Source organism: Aspergillus wentii, assembly GCF_001890725.1.
Source record: "Aspergillus wentii DTO 134E9 unplaced genomic scaffold ASPWEscaffold_1, whole genome shotgun sequence".
Classification (NCBI taxonomy): domain Eukaryota; kingdom Fungi; phylum Ascomycota; class Eurotiomycetes; order Eurotiales; family Aspergillaceae; genus Aspergillus; species Aspergillus wentii.
In genome coordinates, this window is record NW_024467832.1 from 55,163 (window position 1) to 79,996 (window position 24,834).

Sequence of the window (24,834 nt, forward strand, 5' to 3'; positions counted from 1 at the left end):
CCATCGGAAGGGCCGATGCGCTCGAACATGGGAATTCTGCGACAAATGATCGTGTCGGATGCATCCGATGGGCAACAATGCCAACTTACACAAGATCGACCATTAATGTTGCCGAATAAATTGGTTCGAGAATGGATTGAAAAGCAGCTTTGACCTGGAATTAATTCCGACCGATTATTACTGGAATGAAAATGGCTCTACAGACTACAGCGATTCAACCCAGACTTCAAAATGGGACAGAGAGAAGGGCAATTCCATATAGGAATTTGGCCGTGGGAGCATTCATGAATATTTTTCAAGGTATTTGCTTCCAATATATATAGAATAATGGTCTAACTGGTATAGTGTCTACACTTGGACAGCCAATGGAAGTACTGAAGACACATGTACGTTTACAGAATGCTGCCTGCAATATCTTACTAATAATGACCAGCTGGCAGCAAACAGACACGACACATTGAAAGATGCAGTGCAGAAAACATGGGCTCGTGGAGGGAGTGCTGCCTTTTACCAGGGTTTGATTCCATGGGTATGATCGACATGTCTATAACTCAGGATGATATTGACGTATGCAGGCCTGGCTGGAAGCCTCCACCAAAGGAGCCATTCTCATCCTTACATCGAGTGAGATTGAGTATCACGCAAAGACCAAATTCGGTGCTTCTCCTACTGCATGTGGTATATTGGGCGGCATTGGCGGTGGTATCGCTCAATCATATTTAACCATGGGCATGACAACCTGCATGAAAACAGTCGAAGTGACTCGCACCAAGATGACTGCTGAAGGAGCCAGAGTGCCTGGTGCCATGGAGACATTCTTTAACATTCTCAGAGAAAAAGGAATACGCGGTGTCAATAAGGGAGTCAACGCGGTGGCTCTGCGCCAGGTTACCGGGTGGTCATCACGGATTGGCATATCTCGGTTTGCCGAAGAGAGTATTCAGACTGTCAGTGGGAGGCCGAAAGAGGAAAAGTTGATGATTGGAGAGAAGATCCTGGCATCGACGATTGGTGGTGCTTTGAGTTGCTGGAATCAGCCATTCGAGGTATGTTTCATCATGTCATTTATGATCGACACTGACAGTCTAGGTCCTCCGCGTGGAAATGCAATCCATGAAGAAAGACCCAACCCGTCCAGCATCTCCAACTATTGTCTCCACCTTCAGGCATATTGTTGCTACGTCCGGTGTTAAAGGTCTCTTCCGAGGAGTGGTCCCTCGCATTGGCGTGGCGGCATGGGCTACGATCTGCATGGTGGGATTTGGTGATACCGTCAAGGAACTGGTAAATCGGAAGTAATCATCTTTTATCATACCATAGATATTTTTGCCAATTGTCTAATTATCGCTTCGAGACGCCAATCTGAAATGTGAAGACGAGGTCTGTTTTGAACCTGGCAGGGATGAATCTATAGATTTGAGAAATGACAGATTAGAAGATGTAGAGCGGGAAGAATCTTACCGGTAGAGGTTTAAACTGGCTAGCATGACGATGAGGGTGTATTGTAGACAGAATAAGACAGTCAATGGCTGGAATAAACAGGCTGTCTGTCTGTCTCGTAGTCGATCAACCACCTCCGAACTGAATTTATCCGGAAGTCGTTGGATTTGATCATCGTTGATGATGATGGGCCCCGTATAATATACTAGAAGCTTTTTCAGCAGCTCTTCACCATTTCTATATTTTCAACAGCCGCCTCTATCGTTCTGTATGTGAGAATGAATTGTATCTTCGATTGCTCAATGGACAGATACCGAATGATATCCTTGCCACGTTTCACATTCCCAACCACCGCAATCAACACTTCTTCGTCGATACTGGCTCCATAGCTGAGAAGAAGCCTGAGTACAGTGATGCTGGCAAAGGGCTGTGCTGCAACTATTCCCATGGTTTGTTGACAGTTACAGGTTGCCTGGCTCTAAAAACACGAAAATCAACCGTGTCTCTGTCATAGAGGATGGGAATAATATGACATGTCAGCTTGAGGTGGGATATTATAACCCAGCCTTGTAATTTAGCCGCCAGGGCAAGTGCAGGGATTTAAGCGCCGACTGATAATCATGTTCATTGCTATATATAGCTAGTCCAAGCAAACTATACCACAGCACCGACCGTGAATACTACTTCATATGATGATAAGGATGAAGGAATAAGAAATCTATATTAAATCTAGATCTATGCAGTATATCTAGTTAGCCTTGGCCACATGCTCGTAGAAAGCCTTTCCTTGGGCCTCGGCGATCGACAATTCCAGCTCGGTGGGCTGGCGAGAGCCATCGGCGCCCTGCAGTATATTAGCTTCAATTCCAGCATATAGAAGATCATCAGACTTACAGCAAAAGTACCAGCACCCCAAGGGCTGCCACCGTGGACCTCACTGAGGTTGGACAGCTGGGCAAAGGTAGTCTTGTAACCCAAAGGAACGTAGATCAATCCGTGGTGAGCCAAGGTGCTCATGGCAGCAATGGCAGTCGATTCCTGGCCACCACCGAGAGTGCCAGTCGAGATGAAGAGACCAGCGTATTTACCCCAGTAGCCACCAGTAGCCCAGATACCGCCGGTCTGATCCCAGAATACCTTCCATTGGGCGGGGAAGTTACCGTAGCGGGTGGGGATACCGAAGAGGACGGCGTCGTACTCGAGGAGGGTCTGGGGGGTGGCTTCGGGGTAGTTGGCCTTGGGAGCGGCGTACATCTTGGCAAGAACTTCCTGGGAGAGGGTTTCGGGGATTCTGTTGACATATTAGTATAGTTCATTGGTGATGGTGAACGAGACATACTGGTAAATGTCTGCGCTACCACCGGCAGCTTCGATGCCCTTCTTCTCTGCCTCGGCCAGCTTGACAATGTGGCCGTAGGTGGAGTAGTAGACGATAGCGATCTTGGGGGCCATGATGATGATTGATTGATTTATTTATTGAATTGAGATGAATTGATAGTTGATGAAGAGTAAAGAGAAAGAGGAAGACGAGTGTTGCTGTTGTGTTGTGTTGTGGGCAGGAGGGCAGCTTTTAAGATGAGGGGATGCGGGGCTCTAGACTGAGGCAGACTGATTAGATGCACCTTAGCAATCATTAATCAGGCCTATTCTCTAGCATTCTTTAGCGTCTTTTGCGGAGTGCTCCATCCGTGCTGATTATCGATTGCCTAATCGGGCTATATCCGTACATCCGTATTTCCAGCCAATCAGCGTCCACTTAGTCACTCTTAGCTGAGCATCGCGAGAATTATTCAATCATGACGAATTCCGATCTTTAATACCCTACATAGTTACCTTGGAATCAACTTGAATATTCCTTATTCAATCCATGGCCTATATAAATCGAACCCTTCAACTCTTCATCTTCACTTCGCTCATTCTAATCATCCTCTCCTACACCATGTCGAAACCTCTCAGCCAAGCTCAAATTGTCCTCCGCCGCTCCGCCGACCGTGGATATGCCGAACACGGCGGCTGGCTCAAATCCTTCCACACCTTCAGTTTCGCCAACTACTTCGACCACAAATTCATGAACTTTGGCAGTCTGCGCGTGCTGAATGAAGATCGTGTTGCTGCTCGAAATGGCTTCCCGACCCATCCCCACCGTGATGCAGAGATCTTCAGCTACATTCTCAACGGTGAACTCACCCACCGGGATAGCATGGTCAAAAAGGGCACAGAAGGTGCTCAAGGAAAGCAATTCTACCGTATGAAACGGGGCGACGTACAATTCACCACCGGCGGAACTGGTAAGTCACTTCTCCTATATATATATGATCAATACTAACAGGATAGGCATCGCACACTCGGAACAAAATGAATCCAACAAACCCGTCCATTTTCTGCAGATCTGGGCGTTGCCGTGGAAACACGGGCTGAAACCTCAATATCACACGCGCACTTTTGCAGAAGAAGACAAGCGAAAGGCCTTTGTGCCGATTCTGTCTCCCCTCGCTGCTGGCCCAGAGGCAACGCCCGCAGAGGAAGAAGCTGCCACTCCCAAGATCCCAGACACGATTCCCATCCATGCAGACTTTGTCATGGGAGCGGGTATCATTGAACCTTCAAAGACATTCCAGTGGACAGTCGGTGCTGGAGATGCAGTCAGCAGTCAGAAGAAGCGAAAGGTGTATATCCATCTGCCCATGACGAAAAAGGGACAGGCGAAGATCAAACTGGATCATCGGGAGACTGCGGTTATGGAGGAAGGCGATGGGGCTTTTGTAACGGGGGTAAATGCGGGGGATGTCTTGCATGTCGAGAGTATTGGAGATGCTGAAGCTGAGGTTATCGTGTTGGATAGTGATTGATTATCTGTATAATATAATGTAATATTGTTAATTAATTTAGTAGCTGTCATGCAATGTCCACGCAAATATACGTGCATCTTGACATGTCAGACTGCAGGATCAAAAGGCTTCATCATGTTTTACTATAATTATATCTACTTCACCTTGATTGATATGTTTCAGGCCACGTAAGACTGTCCAGCGTGGAGACGCGATGATCGGCCTCCATGCGTGAGTGGAGGATATTGCGACGATCTGCCAGGCAGAACATGACAGCTGCCTATCAAATGGCGACATTCAGGGTTCAGCGACCAGGTTCGATTCCTGCTGTCGTATATAGCGCTGTCATTTCTTGACTTTACTCTCTCTCTTTTTTACTCTCTTACGCTCTTTATAGTCATCGAAATGTCCTCGAAACTCCCCACGGCAAACCCGACCGCAAAGCCGGCATCTTCGTTGCATCCGGCATTTTACATCAGGTGTGTTTTTATTATATTTTAGAGACTATTTTATTAATATTGTTAGTGCCTGGATTGGACTGAGTTCTGGTGTGATCATCTTCAACAAGTGGATTCTACACACTGCGGGTTTTAGTATGTTGGCTGTCTTCCATCGACAATCTATACTAACTGATCAGGTTTCCGTATGTAATTCACCTTCATCGTGAATATTATTGACAATTTAGCTCTCTTTCTGACAACATGGCATCTGGTCTTTGCAACGGTCATGACTCGGCTGATGGCCAAATTCACCACACTGCTTGACTCGCGGCATGATGTCCCCATGACAGCCCAGGTTTATCTGTATGTGAATGTCTACATGACAGAATTTCTCTAACAATCCAGCCGAGCCATCGTCCCCATCGGAGCCTTTTTCAGTCTGAGTCTGATCTTTGGTAACCTGGCCTATCTCTATCTGAGTGTCTCTTTTATCCAGATGCTCAAGGTATGTTTCCCATTTCCTCGATATCGACCGGCCTAATATGCTAGGCCACCAATTCTGTCGCCACCCTTCTTGCAACCTGGGCCATGAGAATTGCTCCAGTTCGCCTCGAACTGCTGGGCAACATCTCCTTCATCGTAGTCGGAGTTGTCATCGCGTCCATCGGTGAAATCAAATTCACTCTGATCGGCTTCATGTGTATGTCCTCCCTTCCTATACCGAGTCTATCTAACAAATAAGGCCAATCCCTCGCCACAATCTTCGAATCTGTCCGTTTAGTCATGGTCCAGCGTCTTCTCAGCTCTCCCGAATTTAAAATGGATCCCCTAGTGTCGTTATATTATTTTGCGCCCGCATGCGCTGTCATGAACGGGGCTATTACTGCCTTTATTGAATTGCCTCAGATGCGCTTGTCGGATATTACCAATTTGGGGGTTTCCACGCTTATTGCTAATGCGGGTATTGCACTTGCACTCAACATTGCAGTCGTTTTTCTGGTGAGTTTTTACCTGTTTCTATAGCTCTTGCTGACTTTTTAGATCGGCAAAACATCCGCACTGGTCCTGACGCTTTCTGGAGTGCTGAAAGATATTCTCCTCGTTGTCGCATCGATGGTCATCTTCAGAGACCCTGTTACGCCTCTGCAGGTTGTTGGATATGGCATTGCTCTTGGTGGACTTGTCTACTATAAGCTTGGTAAGGAGGGTATTTCTGCTTTTCTTAGGCAGATTTCAGGGAGGTCATAGGCTTGAAGGAATACACTGTATAAAGTATTGAGATGGAATTGAAAAGCGTGTATATTCACTGAGATATTCAATGACTTGACCAGATGATATCTACATCTCAATAGCACTGCGATGCTTCTTCCTCAACTCCCTCGCATACGCAACACCAAAACCATGACTAAACACCTCCCCAATCTCTTCCAGCGTCAGGCCAGAGACTTCAGGATAACAAAAGATGATCGCAATCCAACCCAGACCACACAGTGCAGCGTAGAATCCAAATGCACCAGAGGGTGTGATGTTCTTCATCATCGTCAAGAATGTAGACGAGATGATCAGATTCGATCCCCAGCAGGCACAGGTCATATACATCGTTCCCATGGCACGAACCTCCATGGCGAAGAAATCGGCGCTCATCCAGGCTGTATTGCCAACGGACACGCCGTAAAAGATGACATACCAAATGATGAAGACGAGAACCACAATGGCCGGGCCGGAAACGTTGGGGTCGGTGACTTCGAGTGTGTCCAGATTGACGGGGATGAACTTGAACGCGACTGCAATAGCAATCATACCAGCCGACATGCCCCAGACGGTGGATACGAGAACGCGACGTCGGCCCCAAGGATCAACGACCATCATATTGACGAATGTCATGACCAGATTCGTACCAGCGACGACGAGACCAACAGCCACGGGGTTGGAGAATCCGACGATGGAAAAGAGAGTGGACGAGTAGTACATGAGGGTGTTGAAGCCGGACATTTGAGATACCACCACTGCTGAGGTTAGCATTTGTCAACAATCGAGAGGGAGGAAACATACTCAGGCCACATGCGCAAACGAGAGCACGGAAGTAAGCCGGGTTCGTGTGCAGCTGTTTGATCATCTGGAATCGACTGCGTCCTTCATTGAAGGAACGGGCTTCCTGGACCGCGTCTTCGATTTGCTGCACCTTCAATGCGACCTGTTCGGGCGTTGCATTTCTGAAGATGCGCTGTAGGATATGTCTCGCCTCGTCATGTTTGTCGTGGTAGATCAACTGACGGGGAGATTCAGGACAGAATGGAAGACAGATGGCGAGGATTATACTCGGAATGCCTCCCAGACCAACCATGTATCGCCATCCATGAGGCACGTTGGCAAACGCAGCCCCAATTCCATAGCTGATCACCTGTCCTCCGGTGATACTAACATTATTCAACCCAATCATCCGGCCACGATGCTTTGTCGGTGCCAATTCCGCAATATACATGGGCACAATCATCGCTGCCGACCCAACACCGAATCCAACCACCAATCTACCCACGGCCATCTGTGCGATCGAGTACGCAGCTCCTTGGATGACAGCACCGATAGTGAACAAAGCACATCCAACGTAGATGGCACTCTTCCGGCCATATTGATCCGCAGTTAAGCCAGCAATGACGGACCCCACGAATGCGCCAGCCGAGCATAGGGCAGTCACCATCTCCTTCTCACTCGGGGAAAGGGCATGGCCGAGGTCTTCGTAGAGGTAGACGAGCACGGCGGAGATGATGCCGGTATCGTAGCCGAAAAGCATGCCACCAATGGAAGCAGTGCAGGCGACCAGCCAGATGAATCGACCGGTGCCGGTATTTTCGATATCGTCTATATCGGCTTGGGGTTTGAGGACTTCGACATGGAAGGAGTCTGATTGAGGTTTATCATCATCGTGTTTTGTGTCATGGTTGGTATCTGTGGATTCTAGTGTAGACATTGTGGATAATTCTTGAATCTGCAGGATTGATATAGTGCGAGAGATTGATATGCATGGCTGAGGGAAATACAGTCGCTTTATATCTCCATCGCGATCATTGACACCGCCGATCCGCGACAAAGAAAGCCGACAGTCACCCCAGATTAGGCTTGGCTCCACGCGGGGTACCCCATGGGGAGTGGATAGAGTTTCATGTTGTCGGGGAATATGTCCTGTCGCAGACGCAAAGTTATCCTGTTCCGTTGTTTTCGGGGGTTTTCGCCGATAATTGCCCGTTTGATTCGATGCAAGGTTGAGGGGCTAACCTTGTTGGGAGTTGCCACGCTCTTATCAATGAGCTATATAATGGTGGTATCTTTATAGGTTGATCTGATGATCCCAATAAACACATGTTTTAGAGTACAGCTCATTAACCTAATTAGTTTGCGATTGCTGTTTTGTTCTTCGATGGCAGGAAAAGCTGGAATTCGTTCCCGATCTTCGTATACCGGCGTTTGCGCATCGATTACTGCTGGTGCGCAGATTGGCGGAATGCTTTCAACGTCGTACAAGCACACGCCTTGCATAGATACCAGGATTGTTAAGAGGACTCAACTAGATGGTACCTGATAATCATGCTGTAGCACACCCAACCGTACACATAGGTTACGTCTTGGACAGGGGCAGCATCAGATCTATCAATGATTACTTGGGCACTAAAGGTAGCATTCAGATGATAGTGTAATTTCTACCCAATGAAGCTGATTCGACTTGAGAGAATGCCGATCACCAAGACGATTTCCAGTAATACCTCACTAGTCTAAAGCAGCTCAAAGCTATTATGAGGGAATAATGAGGTGAACACAGCTCTGTTATCAGGAGGCGCGATGCTAAGACTATCACGCCCTACAGATCAGCGTAATACTCGGCTATACAGAACTGTCAATAGCCGCAACGCAGCGATGAGGCAGAAAGGAAGACTCGTATATCCAGGTTAGGCAACTATCGACGGCCCTGACAAGACGGCTCGTCATCCCCGTCAACAGGATGAATGGCGTGATGGGATTGGCATTTAATGCTAACCACTTCTACATGGTATCTGGAACATAGCATGATCATTATAGAAAGGCGAAAAACATACGATAACTGTTTGACGCTATTCATCCCCTTCCCTCGCTGAAGATCAGCGTAGATGTTGCACGTTCTAGAAGGCGTTTGTTTTTCTTTGAAATGGCCACTCGACAGTTCGTTCTATTGTCATCAGAAATGGATTTTGCCGTTGATGATACCATTTGATGGATGTTTCTGAAAGCCCGATATGCATCTCAGCTCCTTACTGCCAAGTCGACTGCAGCCTGGAATGGCAGCATAATCACAATCAACCCTTAATCCTCGGCAAGTAAATATGCCCTGATATAAATGTAACTAATATTTCATCTTCCAAATATCGCATATCCAATGGTATAAAACCCATGTTCGATCATGAAAACATCTGTTCTGCCGTTGTCGGGAAATAGTAAATATATATCCTATCATGCCATGCTGCACTTTATGATGCGCGGATTCAAGTGGCGAGAATTATACCATTGCCTAGCGGGACTTATCGTTTGAATTGACAGTAATAAATAATAAACAGACAGGACCAAGTAATGACTATATTTTATCTACAATTGCTGAGAGCTTCCCCAAAGCAGTCGAATCAGAAGGCAGCTATTTATAGACTGGCCCCCACAATGGAGAAAGACATCAATCATCAGAATTCCCACCTTGACTCTATCCAACACCAATATCTAACAACACCATGGGGTCTACAATTCCCTCGATTGACTTGATCGAATTATCCAAGAGCGACATCAATGTGCCAATTCCAGCGGACATTCTTAATCAGGCACTCTCATGCCCGCCATTCCAAGAGGTTTCCGGCGCATTCAATCTGCGTGACATCGCAGTTCCAGGCGCCATCAGCCCCGGCATAGTCTATCGATCAGGCATTCTGGCTCATCTCACCGAGGAGGGCAAGTTGGAATTACTATCCAAGCTCGGCATCGGACTCATTCTGGATCTACGCTCCGAGAGAGAAACGAAATCCCACCCACCTCCGAATGTGCCGGGAATTAAGACAGTCTGGTTGCCAACGTATAAGGCTCCGTCGCCTCTAAGTTTGGATAGTTTTATTGGCGAGAATGGAGGCGAAATCGGATATACCCAGATGTATTTGGAGATTCTGGATCTCTATGCCGAGAGTTTCCGGGTGGTGTTGGAGTATCTCAGAGATGAGGCTACTCAGGGTCGAGGTGTTTTGTTTCACTGTTTTGGTAAGTACTATTCCTCTACTGATTGTGTAGATTATGCGACTAATATATTTCCAGCCGGCAAAGATCGTACCGGTGTCCTCGCTTCGATCATACTCAGTCTGGCAGGAGTACCAGACAGTGAAATCGCCAAAGACTACGCTCTCACTCGAATTGGCATCGAGTCACAGAGAGAGTTTCTCCTTCAACTGTTCTTGAAATACTACCCGGGATGGACGGATGAAGCACCGGGTGTTCAGGAATTCTTTGCCATCAAGCAGTCTTACATGCTATCATTCCTTGATGCAGCCCGAAAAGAGTACGGGGGATTGACGGCGTATGTCAAGTCTCGGCTTGGGTTTAGTGAGGGGGATATTGAAAAGATCCGGAGCACATTGAGGGGTGCATAGACTAGATATTAGATTAGATCTTACTCTAGGCATTTTGATATTCACCCTGGCTAGCGTATTAGAGTTGATATCCAGCATGTCTGTCAATAAGAATAACATAACAGTTGAAAAGCTCATCATGCCTGGTGACGACATTCCAGTGCAAATATCTCAGCAATTCCAACTCGAGCATTGACAGTTCCCGCGCAGAAACACCACCAATATACGCATAGTACGCATTCTTCCAGAAAGAGTCACTCACACTCTTTGACGCAACAGTCACACAGGCGAGGAATAGTCGATGGACAGTAAGACAATTTAATTCGAATCCAGGCTGAGCTTCACACAGTCGAACGACATAGATCAGCGCCGTGAGCAGAACTGGCGGTGTAAGAACGTTATACACCGTCAGTTGATGAAGATAGTCGTAGACAGTCGTATTAGGAGGGGTTTTGGAATGGAATCGAGTGAGGTCACTGGTCGATAGAGGCAATGCGACATTTTCGCGCGTACTGCCAGCGAGGAGCTCTGCTATCAGGCTGACTATATCAAGAGGACTTGCAAGTTCATAGCGTCGTGGAAGGATTTTGGCGGGTGCTGATTCGTGGCTGATAGTTCCTGTCTGGAAAGACTCGGGAAGACGGGTTTGTGGTGCAGATGGAATTGGTTGTGCCTCATGATGGATAGCATCTAGCACCCGTTGCTTCGGGTAGTAGGAGCGGTATAGATCTTGGAGACAGCGGCGGATAACCTCATCTGCAACATGCTTGATGGGAGTGTGTCGTTCAATCCGACTGGGATATCTTGGCTGCAGCAGCATCGTAATTGTCGAGCTGTTTATATGTTGGTCTTCACTTGTCTGTTGCCTTCTTCATAAAGGAGTACGGCTGAGCCGAGTTCATATCATCAAGATAGTCTCCGAAACAGCCATCGACTGTAAGGTCTGTATACAGAAAGAAGTCGCTGGTCTCATTCATGTCAAACAGACGATGTCTCGATAAACGACAAAACCGCCGTGCGAACGGTGTTGTACACATTCCTAGGTACTGGGCCAACCGCCCATTAAAAAGAACAGAAATCCCTGGAAAAAGAATGCAACGTGAGGGATTGGCGCTGATGATTGCGCAAGTATTCAGTCACAAACCACGGTTATCGTCCATCAACTGATACCGGATGAGCCAATGGGATGCATTCGGGCTGGGGATCACCCCACAGACCCACCAGGTGTCACCGCCCTAACCGAGGGAGGACTAGCGCGACTGTAGCTGATTAGATGGGGCAGTGTATGACACCACCACACTCATTCTAGAACCACGGAGCATCAAGACTCAATTATATTCAGATCCTTGAAATCATGTACATGTTCTAATCCGTCGATGCTATAAACTTCAGTCGCCCAACGGATAGCAATGAAGAACCTGTCCGTCTAGAGCACACCATGGTTAGCAAATGTGTGTCCAAGACTAGGGAGCACATACAATAAAACGAGGAATCAGCACTGGCCAAAAAGACAAAACTGGTGGCCACCTCGCTGGCCTGACCGGGTCGACCGAGGCCATAGTGCGAACCCCAGTTTTCCATTTCCGATGCTTCTCGAGTGGCGACTTGAAAGGGTGTGTAGATGCCACCAGGACTGTCAATGATTAGCAAGTACAAAAAGAGTTGAAATTGAAGCATACGCAACAGCATTCACCCGTATTCCTTTGGGCATTAGTTGTACTGCAAGAGACCGGGTGAAGCCAACAATGGCACCTTTTGTGGCTGCATAGTCAACCACACTGCTTGAACCACGGAATGCCGATACAGATGTGTTGTTGATGATGCTGGATGAGTTAGTTTAGTCTGCACCGATCAGGTAAAGCTACATACGAGTCTCCTCGAGCCATATAAGGCAGAGCGAATTTGGTAACGGCAAAAATCTGGATGATATTCGTTTGAAAGGTATCCTCTACCTCGTCAAGGTCGATATCGACAAAGTCCTTGCAGCGATATTGTTTGGCAGCATTGTTGACCAAAACGTTGATGCGACCGAATCTAATCATATGAGCTACTATATCGTAAGAAGGATATATGGCCTACTGTTTGATGTGCTCCTCTACTGCCTCTTTGCAGAAACTTCGATTTCGGAGGTCGCCCGGTAGTAGAAGACACTCTCGACCCTCTTGCTTCACCATTTTCTTGGTTTCCTCTGCATCCTCTTGTTCTTCCGGGAGATAGACAATACTGATATCTGCACCCTCCTTGGCCATCAGCACTGCCACCGATCTGCCAATGCCAGAGCTACACTAGTCAGCGCTATAATATCGGACAGAACGCATTAGACGAACTCTCCACCGGTGATGAAGACTTTTTTGTCTTTCAGCTTGCCAGAAGCAGTATATTCTACTAGCTCATTTCCGGCATCTAGCCTTGTGATCTCGCTGGGTGGTGTCATGTGCGTTTCCAGTCTTATCTGTCAGTCTGATCCTATGTTTTAGACAGACAGACTTACCCCGGCTTTTCCTGGCTTTGGGCTACCTGGGGCGGTTGAAATGTTGATGATGTATGGGACATCATAATGAATGTTTGGTTAATCTTGCAGAACCAGGGTTGTATATGGGATATAGGCTGAAACAATCGAGATCTAATACAGCTGAGATGAAAAGAAGAAAAGATAAAGAAAACAAGCGATATAATTGGCTAGGTGTTTCGACCTAGATCCTAGTCTTGCTATAAATATGTCTCTTGAAGATATACAATGTAGTACGCACGTTTGGTGTTGAGTTGTGTGGGTGGAACTAGGCCCGTTGCAGTAAACTAGGCGAGATGAAGCTATCCCCGCTGCAGATCATTCATCTTACCAGGTCAACTTTCGCAATGGAGGATATTCTAACTGCCACGTTCATTCGTGGTGTGCTCTATTGCTGTCCGGCCACGTCCTGGTCCAGCTCGAGTGTGATGAGTTCACACCGACGGAAGATCTCCAGCGTCTCATCGAGAACCTCCTGCCGCTCAGTCTCAGTCAAGAGCTTGTCTGCATTGACAACTCTCTCCCGGAATTCATCCTTGACCCTCTCATAATCTTCAACTTGCCAGAACGACAATGGAGCCGGGAAGCTGTTCATGCTCAGTTCCATTGACGATAATCCCCAGAATTCCGGACCCGCCTTAAACAGTAAACCACGGATCCAGCGTCCGCCGTTGAACAGGGCGGAATACATGATCCAGATATACGACACCAGGAGATGCGGCTTCTCCGCGATGCGTTCTTTGATGTACTGGCGAAACTCACTGCCAGCATTTGGTTTCTTGGTCGAAAGATCCGCCGCGGTAGGATCAAGCGACTTGAGAAGGCCGAGATCAGCCTCCAGACGTCGACTACGCAAGAGTTCAGGAAGATAGACTTGGCGTAGGACAGCCAGCACCCGATCCTTGTCGTTGGCGAACGAGGTAGATTTGTCGGTCGCACCAGCCCAGTCGATTGGATCACGGATCTGGTTGAGCCATGCTTCCTCGAGGCCAAAGTATATCTCTGCGTATCGTGAAAAGCCGAGGGTGTAGAGAGTGGGAAGACTGGCTTGGGGAGGGAGGCAGAGTGGAATGCGGGCGGTATTCAAACGGTTGACGGTGCCATGTGGCTCTCTAGATAGTGGCGATTGTTAGCTTGGAATGGAAAGAAGGGAGAATCTCACTTGATCAAAGTGCGGATTTGAGTGGGCAGATCGACGTCGGCCATGATGAGGATAAAGAGCGGTCATGGTTATTGGATGGATATTCTGAGCAATATACGAGTGGGGTGATTGATAGTCTGAATACTGAATGGGAGTCACTTTATAACTGCCGAAATCGCCACTGATCGGACCATGGGTGTCTACCGAACAGCTGTTCGTGACCTGTGGCGTCTCCATCACGGCACAGAATAATAGCCGCCTTTTGTACAGTCCATATCAGATGCAGGTGGCCCCTTTTGACTCCATTCTGTTGCACAAAGAGGGTGACCGGAGACGAGGAAGAGGGCTGATTCGCTGGTGATGGAATGAGCTGCTTGCCATATGACGCAGGGCGATGATCGGATTCCCCCACGTTGCCGCTCTGATTGGCCAATAAGGCAGATCACGGGCTTCTCCGGCTGTTGGTCCATTTCCATCAGGTGATCGCTGCCTGCGGGACATCCTCTGTGTTGTACAGCTATTATGCAGTGACATATTTTTATCACCAGCTCACAATCCCAGGTAAAGGGGTATTTACTCACCGGCCGCTTCGACTGTGGCGTCAATGTGGCTGACAGGCGATGCAGATTCCATCACGCAACCAAGTCATGTTATTTCCCGATTTCATGTTTGTCCATTTGAGTGATGAATGCCAGGTAGCATGCAGCATTCTGATATATTGAATCATTATCAAGTACACAATCTACAACCGCTTTATTATACTCAGCAATAGTAATAGCTCATAAATCATGCCAGTAATATCATTAATATTTTTAAACAAATGATTTCTTCAAACACCTTTTATAATTTCACCATGTTCATAAGATCATCATCCATGGACGATGCCCATGACACTTCGGAAACCATCGAGTCTTTGGAATCGCGACGGTATTCGTCCCCTGCCGATCTGAGGAATGTCGAGTCTGACAATGGCAACAGGCCTTGTGGGATGCCTGCATTTGAAGTTTCCCGTGATTTCGACGACGATGTACTCGACTCGCTCCTCGATCTTTGACCAGCGGGGACTGTGTTGGCAATGCTCCGCTCCATAAACGATACATAGTGTTTGAGGCGTTCATCATTGCACTGCGAATGCTCCAGCACTTCATTCTTCAGCGTCAGGATAATCGAGCGCATAGACCCGATCTCCGCGACTAATTTCTGGTTGCTCTCCGACTGCGTTTTGAGACGTGCTTCGAGGCTGTTCCGTTGCTGCTTCTTCTTCTGCCGGCATTTGTTTGCGGCAACCCGGTTACGTTCGAGGTATTTTTCGCGCTTGGTTTTCTCGTCGTCGTCGTTTGACTGGGAGCTATTTGAATGGTTTCTTTTTGGGGTGTTCTTGTTTGTTTTTGAGTATTGATGCCAGCTGAGAGATGGTCGTGTATCCTCAATTCCTGACTTGGGGAGATCTTCACGTGTGACGGCGGAATCCAGCATGTGGTTTTGCGATCGAGGAGAGATTGGTGCTTCATTGACTACATCCGGACTGGGAGTAGCAGGCTTCTGATTAGAATCCCAGTTGAGCATGGCCGACATCGAGTCTGATTCGAAAAAGTTCCGGTCATTCAAGATAGACAGGCCCAGGTCATTGGAGGCTATGTTCGCTGCCACTGTCGCCGGGACGGCATAGAGAGGATCGGCATAGTTTACGTTGGTATCCATAGAGGGTTCTTCAGTCAAAGTAGTGAGGGATGGTTGGATGCAGCTCATTTTGATTGGCAGTGGTAGAGTATAGCACTGAGAAATGAGAAAAAGTAAAAACAAACATGCAAAGGAGGCAGACGTGCGACAGTGAAATACACGCAGCCAGTGTGGATCCCGTCAAACGGACACATCCGGTTCCAAGTATGGAGAGCACGAACAAGTTGGGGATAAATCATCCGACAAACCAGAATCGAGAACCAGTTCTTGGGAATTTCAATGATACTACCCCGTACTTTTGGCAGCTCCACCGAACCGCCATGAGAACTGGGTCATCAGTGTTTGCTGTCCAATCCCCACCGGCACTACGAGCCATTGGCCAACTATCACCATCCATTGCTAACGGTCATCGGCTATGATTCCCACATGTCGAGCGCACCAATGTCTCTTTTAAGACATTTGGCATGGGTGGGTGTTTACACTGCAACCGGTGATGTGACGTCATGAGTTGGCAGGCCAGGATTCGATGGACTTCCATTCCATTTGTTTGAAACTTTGAACCCACCTTATCATGGGTATCTGCCATTGAAATTCCTGGTTCTTCTCATGATTGGCTGCGACGGGGAGAAAATCAGGTTTGCGACATTTAAGCTTAACCCGCCCCACAGAGCCTGCCCTATCAGAACACGCACACAGTCCTCGTCTCCACCGGCCCGTCTAGGTCTGGGGTCGTTAATCGTGCTGTCATGGCGACATCACCATTTATCCAGTGGATTATATATACACTAACAAATAGAAACTAGGACTAGAACAATTCAACCACTCAATAACCGCCATCATGTCCAACCGCCCAGAAAGAGAAGACCAAGACCTCTACGACCCATCGATCGGGGACAATGTGGTCGATGACTCGTACGCGCACGAGACCAATCCGGCCGTGAGATACCAGGTTCCCGTGCAGAAAGACGAGGATGAATACGATGATCCCATGCAGCCTGGGTATGCCGACACGTGGGACCAGCTAGGTATTCTTCCTCTGCTGAGTGTCATTCAAGTCTAATTGTCCTAGATTGGGATGAGGAGGAGGCAATTAACGAAAGTGCTGTTCTGGGTGGTGATAGTCTGCGCCATGCAAAGCCCCAGACTGCAAACAAGTACAACGAAGGCCCTAGTGAGGACGACTTGCCTATTAAATATGATTAAAAGTGGGGGTGTAATTATGATTGCTTGACTTTCGTTGGATATATTGTATAAAAATAAAGTGTTCTATCGTTCTTCGATCATGGTGGGCACCGAAGGACTGTTATATCTACCAGACTCGTGATAGAATCGAGCTTCTTGAGACTTTTGAGTCTGTTTTCCCCGGGCCAGAAAATGATGACCCACTTATTCCACCAGTAGTGACAGACACTTCCAAGGTTAGAGGTCTGGCAATGCAGCATCTCAGACCCTTAGATTCTATGCTGATGTTACACTTAATCGGTCAACAATTTCCCGGTCTCAATTCGCGTGGGATGAAAAATAGGCCTCTAAGTGTATTGACTGATCTGGTTATATATCCGAGTCATGAGGGTCTTATTGCAAGGTCAAAATGAAACGGTAGAACACTATTATACCCATTAGGGTATACCTAACTGATAAGGATCAAGGATGCTATGAACTCCAGACAAAGAAAGAATATATATAGTAGCCACGGTTAACGAAGAAATCATCACTGGGTGTACGGCAGGGTAAGTTGATGAATATATTGGTTGATAGTAAATACTTGTAAACATAAGTACTTAGCGATTGCCATATTTTCCCCCACTCCAAAAGCCTCCACGCAGTAATATATTGCAAGTTGAGGTTAATTGATGCGATATTCTGACAAATGGTGGGCTCTTCACTACGGCAGGGAATGCGCTGTGCGACGCAAGAACAACAGTAATAATGGAGAAAGTGGCGGAGGATCTGGTAGCGATCAATTCAAAAATAGACGATGACAAATGAATGGCATCGAGTAACCAAGTATGAGGGGTCTGTCATAAAGCTGCCCTTGCTGCATCCGACACGGCAAACCTTGCGATGAGTGGCCAATCCGCATAGCACAGCACGGCTTGGTACAAAGATTCAATAATTTCATTGCGCTGCATGAACGCAATGACAGATTCGGATAGTCGGTGAGGTGATTGATCTCATACTGGTTGCCAAGCGAAAGACGTGTCACAAACCCAGTGGAAGCGACGAGGTTCGACATGTATATGCTGTTTGATTATTTACTCGTGTATACTTCGTATCCACTGGGCAATATAAAAGGCATTATAAATAAGTAACAGTCGACTGAACAATGCTTTCCAGCAAGAGAGTAGAAATGGCGACAACATGATATCCGCTGGATCGGGAAATGCCGATCCCAGATGCATGTCGAATCCCCCTAGCAGGACTATCGAACGCCCCTCCGCCGTCTGATATCACATCCAAGTTACATGAATATTGCAGAAGGATGATTCCCACCCAGAGCGATGCGATATAAGCGGCTTCCCCCCTGTTTATCGAATTGCTTCTCATGTTGTCTGCACCGTTCTGAGCTATGACTTTGAATCTCTCGCAGGGTCCATTGCTGGACGCCGATTGGCATGGCGTCTCCAGAGTTGCCCTGCTGGTCTGTATCAGCATTGTTATCTGGGCAGGATACAAATTCATATTCTATCCTAATTTCCTCAGCGCCTTTCGGCATGTCCCTAGAGCCAAGGTATGCTGAACGACTCTTCAATGGCAGAGGGCACACTGACACCGACAGGGAGGTTACCCACTGATTGGGAATGCCATGGTTGGATTCGAGCGGCCACCAGGAGAATCAGTCTGGAAAGTCACAAAAAAGTCCCCCAACGATGGCATGTTGAACCTCCGAGGAGTGGTCGGCCTTGATCAAATCCTCTTGACCAAGCATGAGCTGATATCGGAAATGCTGGTGGACCGAGCATACGAGTATGAAAAGCCAGATGGCATTCTCGACGCCATGGAGACGGTCGTCGGGAATAGCCTCTTGGTGGCCAAGGGAGACGTGCACCGCCAGCACCGCCGGCAGCTCATGCCAGGATTCAATATCCGTCCCATCCGCTCGCTGTATCCTATCTTCTGGAAGAAAGGCCAGGCGTTCAACCGCGCCATCATCTCAGAATTGGGGATCGACCGGCCATCCAAGAGTGGCAATGTGCTGTCCGGCTCGTTTGACTTTAACCACCGGGCCACGATCTTGACCATGGATAACCTCATCTGCGGCGGAGTGGGTGTCGACTTGGATCTCGTGAGTCATCCTGACCACCCAATTGTGGCGGGGTACGAGGAGGCACTGGAGCCGACTCCAAGCAAGGTCTTCATGTATCTCGCCACCGACATGGGCATTCGGAAATTCGCGGATTACTTGTGCTGGGGGACCAGCAAGAGCTTTGAGGACTCTTGTGCACGGCTGCGAAGTATCGTGCGTGATATTGTGCGAGAAAAGGTTGAGCAACAGGAAAAAGGAACGAACTCGGAGGGCATCTTCACGCAGGTTATCTCGTCGCAGGGCTGCAGTCAAGAGAAACTCGTGGAACATACACTGACTCTGATTGCTGCTGGGTATGCCCCCTCCCACGTTGTATAGGATGTCCTACTGACTGATCCAGTCACGAAACAATATCCGCCGGCTTTGCCTGGGTCATCCACTCCCTGGCCAGGAATCCAGACATCCAGACTCGCCTTCGACAGGAGATCAACGCCAACATCCCCAAAGACCTTGCGACAGATCCAGATGCCAGACTGGCCGAGATCCTCGAGTCCCTTCCGTTGCTCAACGCCGTATGCTACGAAACCATCCGTCTGTATCCCAGTGTCTATGTCGTCTACCGCACCGCCGTCTGCGATACATTCATCGGCGGCCTGCCGGTTCCCAAGGGGACTCGTCTCATGTCCTGCCCATGGTCATACAACCGCAACCCCGAGATCTGGGGTCCTCGCTCAGAGGAATGGATCCCGTCGCGCTGGTTAGATCCCAAGACAGGCAAGTTCGACCGGATGGGTGGTGTTTCACCCAAAGCAGCCAATATGAGCTTCCATTTCGGGCCGCGCAACTGCATCGGGCAGGAGTTTGCACGCACTGAGATGAGATCGTTGGTGGCGGCGTTTGTGACTGGCTTTGAGTTTGAGCTGTCGAATCCTGATGAAGTGCTGCAGCCGACTGGGTTGGTTAGTGCTCGGCCAGGCTATAAGATGATGATCAATGTGCGGACGGTTGAGGCGGTTTGAGGGTGGTAGATCACAGAATTTCTAGTATGGCTTATCTTAATCTTAATTCATGTACACCAGTAGGTCGATTTCTGTCGAAATTCCCCTTGTAATATTCAGGATAATCAATGTCCTCATGGTCCTGGAACGGCCAGAGCCGGTCGACCGAGATCAGGTCGTCTTCATCTTCCGCTTTTGCCAGCCAGTCGTTCTTCAGCTGTCGGTTCAATGCTGCGACTCTTTCATAGGACTCGTTCCTGACCCATCCATCTTGTCATAGATCATCCAGCAGAGACCGCCAATGCTCCAGTAAAGTGGTTGCTTTTATCCAGTTTTCCTCATGTCGACAGAAATCCTCAGCCTCTCCTTCGCTGAAATGAGGCCAGCCAGCTGGTGGAATGCGTGCAAGCCGGATCAGCAATCCCTTCAGCGTAACAATATTTCCGGTCCATGTAACTTCACATGACTCGGAGACAAAAATATTGGATGAATTGAGATCTATGATGTTATTATACTGCGGGACTAGGGACATTTAGCAATGCTTACCTGGATGGCGTAGTGTCGGTCTATTCATAAAGTGTTGTGCGGTTGACGGGCAGGATGTAGGGCGAAAGGGCGATGTACTTCTCAAGTAAATTCACATACACCTCCGGTAAGATCTTTCCTTCAAGTTTACTGTTATGAGGAAGGTCATTTCGCTGCGGCCGGCCAAATCTGCGCATCCATTCCAGTTCCCGCTGGCCGAGGAAACGAACATAGTCGCGATGGTCTTTCCCTACGCACAGTTAGATTCATGAGACTCAACACCATGAAGGGCAACCAACAAGGCCCACGGTCTGGATGAAGTGATGCGCGTTTTCCGTGCCAGAACATCTAGTCCGCAGAAGGACCAATACAGAACTTGTTCTCTGCATCATTCTGGTCTGCTGTACGTGATGATGCGTAGAGATCGGCTTGCATGTGTGAGGGCAGACTGCTTCTGTAGTATAAACTCCCATTCAACCCAAAAGGGAGAAGAATGCAATCACCCGAGGAACAGGGATCCCCTTGGGTCGCAGGAAATCCAAGGTGGCAACTTCACTTTCTGTCGTCAGCGTCTTTGGCACAGTCGAATGATACGGAATCTTTGAAATCACTTCCAAGCCATCATCCATGACAAGGAGAAACACTGTTGAAGCCACCCGCTGCGAGCTTTGTCATACGGGTGAAATTTGCCCGACCAACCCTGCCTGCAGCGATCATCTTCAGCTCCTCCGCATTAAATTCGACATGTCGTTCCGTCAGGCGGAGATGTTCATTATAAAGATAGCGTCCAGCAGTATAGGATGCAACTATTCGGCAGTGCGAGTGAAGGGCCATTGGTGGCTCAGTGTTTCAAGCTATATAACTGAATGATTTCACAGTCGGGTGGTTGAGATATCCGCCAGACATTGGGTTCACATGGACGCATGCTTTTATCACGGCGACAAGACTTCTGCAAAGACTACAAGTATAGCAGGACACTCGTGCTTATGCAATGCTCTCATAGTACTATTCAGACAGGCACTCCCAATTTGAATCCTCCCCAGTTGAGGCTCGAAAAGACTCCATTTGCATCATATCCTGCCTGCACATCTCTCATCTTCTGAATATTCTCCTCTGGGAATCCCAAGTATGGATCCTGCCATTCCCCCGCATCTCCCATATAAACAAATTCCGAAGTCAGATCTTTTACCTTGTATTTTTCATGGAGATTCGTGATGAGTTGACGGGACCACGCCTGCACACGGAGGTCATCTTGTTCATGAGCCCAGCTGGTGCTGAACTGCCAGACTGTACGATATTAGCGATGATCTCGACCAAGAGAGAAAACATACTGATCCAAGCCTGGTCATCATCCAGACTCCACACATTCCCAATTCCATTCGTCTTGCCGACTCGTGCTGCTCCTCGGGGAATCACATTCAGCACAAAGGTAGGGCAGAGACCGGCAACGTCGGAAATGCTCTCAATTCCACGCCTCCATGCTTGATACATCTCGTAGAGCACAGCTGGGTCTGGCTTTACCGTGCGATGGGAAAACATCACCCTGTACTGTTAGCAATCGTCCGTTTCCCTTGAAGATACATACCTATACATCTGGTTCGGCGTATCAAGGCCTTTAGCCCACTGCGCTGCTGTAGTCACATTATGCAGCTTGATCTGGCCGGGAATCGAAGTAAAATTGGCAAACTGCGATGGAGGATTACTGAATCCCTCTTGCAGTCCAAGGACAGATGCAGTGGCTTCCTTGCCGGACACGTTGTATGTCACTGTAAAGACACCACCAGCTGCAATGGGATAGGCATCATCCACAACCGCCATGTCTGTGATCGCCTTGATGAACTGCGGAATTTGGTCCTCGCTATAGGCTTGAATCGTGGTGCTGATTTGCGGAATCTCGTACGTCTGAAAGACAAACTTGGCGACGATGCCAAAATTGCTGGCTCCTCCTTTCAATGCCCAAAAGAGATCTCTGTTGCAGGTTGCACTGGCAGTCACTTGTGTTCCATTTCCAAGGACGACGTCGTAACTGACAACCGTGTCCATGACGAAGCCATACTTGTTGATGAAGTAGTGAAAGCCACCGATCAGAGTCAGCCCCGGGACTCCAATAGACTTGAGACGACCCCCCAGTGTCAATCGACCGTATGGCTCCAATGCACTGTAGACTTCATCCCATCTTAATCCCGGTCCAACTTCAACCGTGTCATCGTTGACTTGTATTTCTTGGAGTTTTGACAGTGCGACTAGGACGCCTCCTTCGATGTTATTCGAGCCAGGATACTATAAACCGTCATTAGCTGCAGTCCATGGTCATAGTTGGAATAAATACATTCATATGTCCACCCCCGCGCACAGCAAACTGTGCATTCGCAGCAACAATCTTGCGTATTCCATCCGAAACTTCCTCCGCCGACTCGGGGAAGAAAATGCAATACGGGTCTAGATTAGCACGGACGTCCCAGTAATTAGTTGCTTCAAAGGTATAACCATCTGACTCTGGGAGCAGAGTTTGGTCGGGGTAAAGGTCTGCTAGTTGACTGCAGGCAAGCTCAGCACCGGTCGTCAGACTGGACGATCCCAATGGTGTGATGATGCTCTCGCCTGCTAATATCTCAGCGCTGGCTGCGAGACCCAAGCCGAGTGCAACTGTCATTAACTTGACAAGTGCCATTGTGATGAATTGGGAAAGTAGACAGAAAGTGTTGTGTAAGATATTTCATGCATGGATAAGGGGGATAGGAAATATATAGATCTGGACTAGATTATATATACAAACTGGTAGTACCCTCAGACCGCTATTCACCCGGACTGATTTGAAAACAACAGATGCAGAGCAGCCCAGGTTCTGATCAGGTTTCTGATCAGTTTATAAGAAATACAAATCGACAGTCTGGAATAGAATCAAAGCTGGATTGACATCGGAAGAAACAGCCAATCACAGTCAGGCCCGAACACGAGTCGTATTCGGAGATGGACCGCGGTTATAAAGTGGGTCTGACAGGCTGCCATTGTGAAGATTTGAAAATGGAGCAGCCTGGTATTTCATACAATTCATATTGTCTGTTGAGTTGTCTAAAGAGAAATATCAGAAACTTGTATCTTATTTATTGTGGCAGGTCATGTGATCTGACGATAACTTCATTCGAAATCGCCCCTTTCCCGACAGCATCACAATGGCCCAACCAGGACGAAGAACGCACCGCAAATCCCGCAATGGGTGCCACCAATGCAAGGCACGCAAGATCAAGGTACACTCCCCCTCGAGGATGATCGAGTGGATCGCTCATTGTCTAGTGCGACGAGTCGCAGCCGTCCTGCAGGAACTGTGTCCGACACGGCGTGGGCTGCTCATTTGTCACGCATCCTGGCCCATCATCAGCCCATCTGCACGAGCAGCTGGCTTCCCCCCACAGCTCAGACACCGTGTCTCCACTGTCCATCCAGCATCTGCTCTCGCATCCGGAACCGGCAGCGGTGGATGATCTAGCGGTCTCGGACTTGGAGATGTTGCATCACTACTCCACCTGCACGGCGTATACGTTTTCGCGCAATCCAACCCTGCAAACGATGTGGAGGGTCAAAGTGCCCCAGATTGGATTCTCGTCGACGTACGCTCTGCGGGCGATTCTGGCTATTTCAGCACTGCATTTGGCGTATCTGCGCCCGGACAGAAAGCATGTCTATGTTGCCCAGGCCGAGATGCATCATGAGGCGGCGTTGAGGATGGTAACCCCGAATATCTCCAAACTAATGGAAGAGGACGGCAATGCTTTATTTTTGTTCTCGATCCTCACCTGCTTCATCTCGTGTGCCAAACCACGCAAATTGGATGATTTTCTGCTTATGGAAGGTGGCCAAATCGCAGGGTGGCTCGTCTCATTTCGAGGGACTAAAACCATCGTGGATCATGCTAAAGATACGCTTTGGGCTGGGCCTTTGGCGCCGATTTTCACCATTCGCGGGCGTAGATCTCGAATACGAAGCACCCGATCGATAGAGGGGCGAAGGTTTATGCAGGATTTGGAGCAGCTCATCAGAGAGGACGTGCGCGATGAGAGAGATCTGCATGTATACCTTCACACAATCCATGAGATGAGCACATGCTTTCCGGATGACGATGCACAAGACATCCAGGTATTCGAAACAGACGATGTTTTTAGCTGGTTGTTGCAAGTATCGCACGAGTACCTGGATTTTCTGAAGGAGCAGCGACCGATAGCACTGGTTATTTTCGGTTACTTCTGTGTGTTGCTACGACAGCTGGAATGGACTTGGTGGATGCAAGGTTGGAGTACGCATCTTCTATCAAAGATCTACGAAGTGCTTGACCAGGAACATCGGTATTGGCTGCAGTGGCCATTAGAGCAGATTGGGCTGGCTGTTGAGTATTAATGAATTA

At 48.3% G+C, this 24,834-nt stretch overlaps 15 protein-coding genes across 15 annotated transcripts; 7 read left to right on the forward strand and 8 right to left on the reverse strand.

Moving 5' to 3' along the window:
• Nucleotides 1-77: 77 nt before the first annotated feature.
• ASPWEDRAFT_46967 (uncharacterized protein) lies at nt 78-1,299 on the forward strand (the record flags this gene model as incomplete). The annotated part of the gene is made up of 6 exons (XM_040836879.1): nt 78-107; nt 243-300; nt 346-386; nt 434-529; nt 576-1,046; nt 1,090-1,299. The coding sequence occupies 6 exons, from the start codon at nt 78-80 to the stop codon at nt 1,297-1,299; spliced, it is 906 nt and encodes a 301-aa protein (XP_040693677.1).
• Nucleotides 1,300-1,975: 676 nt separating this feature from the next.
• Nucleotides 1,976-3,044, reverse strand: ASPWEDRAFT_144357 (uncharacterized protein). Its single transcript, XM_040829465.1, has 3 exons — nt 2,780-3,044; nt 2,335-2,731; nt 1,976-2,284 (listed from the first exon to the last, which is right to left on the reverse strand). The coding sequence occupies exons 1-3, from the start codon at nt 2,890-2,892 to the stop codon at nt 2,189-2,191; spliced, it is 606 nt and encodes a 201-aa protein (XP_040693678.1). The 5' UTR covers nt 2,893-3,044; the 3' UTR covers nt 1,976-2,188.
• A 214-nt stretch (nt 3,045-3,258) lies between these two features.
• Nucleotides 3,259-4,450, forward strand: ASPWEDRAFT_33340 (pirin family protein). Its single transcript, XM_040833762.1, has 2 exons — nt 3,259-3,728; nt 3,775-4,450. The coding sequence occupies exons 1-2, from the start codon at nt 3,380-3,382 to the stop codon at nt 4,287-4,289; spliced, it is 864 nt and encodes a 287-aa protein (XP_040693679.1). The 5' UTR covers nt 3,259-3,379; the 3' UTR covers nt 4,290-4,450.
• Nucleotides 4,451-4,673: 223 nt separating this feature from the next.
• Nucleotides 4,674-5,956, forward strand: ASPWEDRAFT_102571 (uncharacterized protein; the record flags this gene model as incomplete). Its single annotated transcript, XM_040827490.1, has 7 exons — nt 4,674-4,747; nt 4,794-4,861; nt 4,954-5,071; nt 5,114-5,213; nt 5,258-5,408; nt 5,451-5,707; nt 5,750-5,956. 7 exons carry the CDS (start codon nt 4,674-4,676, stop codon nt 5,954-5,956), a joined length of 975 nt encoding a protein of 324 aa, XP_040693680.1.
• Nucleotides 5,957-6,046: 90 nt separating this feature from the next.
• Nucleotides 6,047-7,676, reverse strand: ASPWEDRAFT_46970 (uncharacterized protein; the record flags this gene model as incomplete). The annotated part of the gene is made up of 2 exons (XM_040836880.1): nt 6,047-6,714; nt 6,761-7,676. 2 exons carry the CDS (start codon nt 7,674-7,676, stop codon nt 6,047-6,049), a joined length of 1,584 nt encoding a protein of 527 aa, XP_040693681.1.
• Nucleotides 7,677-9,456: 1,780 nt separating this feature from the next.
• On the forward strand, nt 9,457-10,356 carry ASPWEDRAFT_22222 (tyrosine-protein phosphatase; the record flags this gene model as incomplete). The annotated part of the gene is made up of 2 exons (XM_040832310.1): nt 9,457-9,970; nt 10,025-10,356. The coding sequence occupies 2 exons, from the start codon at nt 9,457-9,459 to the stop codon at nt 10,354-10,356; spliced, it is 846 nt and encodes a 281-aa protein (XP_040693682.1).
• Nucleotides 10,357-10,414: 58 nt separating this feature from the next.
• ASPWEDRAFT_166094 (uncharacterized protein) lies at nt 10,415-11,155 on the reverse strand (the record flags this gene model as incomplete). The annotated part of the gene is made up of 1 exon (XM_040829930.1): nt 10,415-11,155. One exon carries the CDS (start codon nt 11,153-11,155, stop codon nt 10,415-10,417), a length of 741 nt encoding a protein of 246 aa, XP_040693683.1.
• A 568-nt stretch (nt 11,156-11,723) lies between these two features.
• ASPWEDRAFT_102340 (uncharacterized protein) lies at nt 11,724-12,888 on the reverse strand (the record flags this gene model as incomplete). The annotated part of the gene is made up of 7 exons (XM_040827467.1): nt 11,724-11,761; nt 11,814-11,968; nt 12,015-12,158; nt 12,205-12,369; nt 12,415-12,615; nt 12,663-12,782; nt 12,827-12,888. 7 exons carry the CDS (start codon nt 12,886-12,888, stop codon nt 11,724-11,726), a joined length of 885 nt encoding a protein of 294 aa, XP_040693684.1.
• Nucleotides 12,889-13,002: 114 nt separating this feature from the next.
• Nucleotides 13,003-14,152, reverse strand: ASPWEDRAFT_33350 (biliverdin-producing heme oxygenase). Its single transcript, XM_040833763.1, has 2 exons — nt 14,007-14,152; nt 13,003-13,956 (listed from the first exon to the last, which is right to left on the reverse strand). The coding sequence occupies exons 1-2, from the start codon at nt 14,048-14,050 to the stop codon at nt 13,233-13,235; spliced, it is 768 nt and encodes a 255-aa protein (XP_040693685.1). The 5' UTR covers nt 14,051-14,152; the 3' UTR covers nt 13,003-13,232.
• A 527-nt stretch (nt 14,153-14,679) lies between these two features.
• Nucleotides 14,680-16,069, reverse strand: ASPWEDRAFT_33353 (bZIP transcription factor). The gene has a single exon (XM_040833764.1). The coding sequence runs from the start codon at nt 15,732-15,734 to the stop codon at nt 14,826-14,828; it is 909 nt and encodes a 302-aa protein (XP_040693686.1). The 5' UTR covers nt 15,735-16,069; the 3' UTR covers nt 14,680-14,825.
• Nucleotides 16,070-16,489: 420 nt separating this feature from the next.
• ASPWEDRAFT_33356 (uncharacterized protein) lies at nt 16,490-17,058 on the forward strand. The gene is made up of 2 exons (XM_040833765.1): nt 16,490-16,690; nt 16,735-17,058. Exons 1-2 carry the CDS (start codon nt 16,504-16,506, stop codon nt 16,866-16,868), a joined length of 321 nt encoding a protein of 106 aa, XP_040693687.1. The 5' UTR covers nt 16,490-16,503; the 3' UTR covers nt 16,869-17,058.
• A 1,142-nt stretch (nt 17,059-18,200) lies between these two features.
• Nucleotides 18,201-20,214, forward strand: ASPWEDRAFT_33357 (uncharacterized protein). The gene is made up of 3 exons (XM_040833766.1): nt 18,201-18,396; nt 18,445-19,265; nt 19,313-20,214. The coding sequence occupies exons 1-3, from the start codon at nt 18,235-18,237 to the stop codon at nt 19,929-19,931; spliced, it is 1,602 nt and encodes a 533-aa protein (XP_040693688.1). The 5' UTR covers nt 18,201-18,234; the 3' UTR covers nt 19,932-20,214.
• Nucleotides 20,215-20,476: 262 nt separating this feature from the next.
• Nucleotides 20,477-20,783, reverse strand: ASPWEDRAFT_166100 (uncharacterized protein; the record flags this gene model as incomplete). The annotated part of the gene is made up of 2 exons (XM_040829931.1): nt 20,477-20,685; nt 20,735-20,783. The coding sequence occupies 2 exons, from the start codon at nt 20,781-20,783 to the stop codon at nt 20,477-20,479; spliced, it is 258 nt and encodes an 85-aa protein (XP_040693689.1).
• Nucleotides 20,784-21,314: 531 nt separating this feature from the next.
• On the reverse strand, nt 21,315-23,106 carry ASPWEDRAFT_122609 (FAD-binding oxidoreductase; the record flags this gene model as incomplete). Its single annotated transcript, XM_040829163.1, has 4 exons — nt 21,315-21,722; nt 21,767-21,978; nt 22,021-22,715; nt 22,765-23,106. 4 exons carry the CDS (start codon nt 23,104-23,106, stop codon nt 21,445-21,447), a joined length of 1,527 nt encoding a protein of 508 aa, XP_040693690.1. The 3' UTR covers nt 21,315-21,444.
• Nucleotides 23,107-23,608: 502 nt separating this feature from the next.
• On the forward strand, nt 23,609-24,827 carry ASPWEDRAFT_46974 (Zn(II)2Cys6 transcription factor domain-containing protein; the record flags this gene model as incomplete). Its single annotated transcript, XM_040836881.1, has 2 exons — nt 23,609-23,683; nt 23,730-24,827. The coding sequence occupies 2 exons, from the start codon at nt 23,609-23,611 to the stop codon at nt 24,825-24,827; spliced, it is 1,173 nt and encodes a 390-aa protein (XP_040693691.1).
• Nucleotides 24,828-24,834: the final 7 nt, after the last annotated feature.

What these genes read in the sequence shown, in the direction of transcription:
- ASPWEDRAFT_144357 (XM_040829465.1), bottom strand. Translation starts at nt 2,892, where the DNA reads ATGGCCCCCAAGATCGCTATCGTCTACTACTCCACCTACGGCCACATT. An exon ending in GGTAGCGCAGACATTTACCA is followed by an intron (nt 2,732 to 2,779) that starts GTATGTCTCGTT and finishes ATATGTCAACAG; the next exon opens with AATCCCCGAAACCCTCTCCC. An exon ending in GGGGTGCTGGTACTTTTGCT is followed by an intron (nt 2,285 to 2,334) that starts GTAAGTCTGATG and finishes AATATACTGCAG; the next exon opens with GGCGCCGATGGCTCTCGCCA.
- ASPWEDRAFT_33353 (XM_040833764.1), bottom strand. Translation starts at nt 15,734, where the DNA reads ATGAGCTGCATCCAACCATCCCTCACTACTTTGACTGAAGAACCCTCT.
- ASPWEDRAFT_33357 (XM_040833766.1), top strand. Translation starts at nt 18,235, where the DNA reads ATGACTTTGAATCTCTCGCAGGGTCCATTGCTGGACGCCGATTGGCAT. An exon ending in GGCATGTCCCTAGAGCCAAG is followed by an intron (nt 18,397 to 18,444) that starts GTATGCTGAACG and finishes TGACACCGACAG; the next exon opens with GGAGGTTACCCACTGATTGG. An exon ending in CTGACTCTGATTGCTGCTGG is followed by an intron (nt 19,266 to 19,312) that starts GTATGCCCCCTC and finishes TGACTGATCCAG; the next exon opens with TCACGAAACAATATCCGCCG.
- ASPWEDRAFT_33350 (XM_040833763.1), bottom strand. Translation starts at nt 14,050, where the DNA reads ATGGCCGACGTCGATCTGCCCACTCAAATCCGCACTTTGATCAA. An exon ending in CAAATCCGCACTTTGATCAA is followed by an intron (nt 13,957 to 14,006) that starts GTGAGATTCTCC and finishes GCCACTATCTAG; the next exon opens with AGAGCCACATGGCACCGTCA.
- ASPWEDRAFT_33340 (XM_040833762.1), top strand. Translation starts at nt 3,380, where the DNA reads ATGTCGAAACCTCTCAGCCAAGCTCAAATTGTCCTCCGCCGCTCCGCC. An exon ending in ATTCACCACCGGCGGAACTG is followed by an intron (nt 3,729 to 3,774) that starts GTAAGTCACTTC and finishes CTAACAGGATAG; the next exon opens with GCATCGCACACTCGGAACAA.
- ASPWEDRAFT_33356 (XM_040833765.1), top strand. Translation starts at nt 16,504, where the DNA reads ATGTCCAACCGCCCAGAAAGAGAAGACCAAGACCTCTACGACCCATCG. An exon ending in CGACACGTGGGACCAGCTAG is followed by an intron (nt 16,691 to 16,734) that starts GTATTCTTCCTC and finishes TAATTGTCCTAG; the next exon opens with ATTGGGATGAGGAGGAGGCA.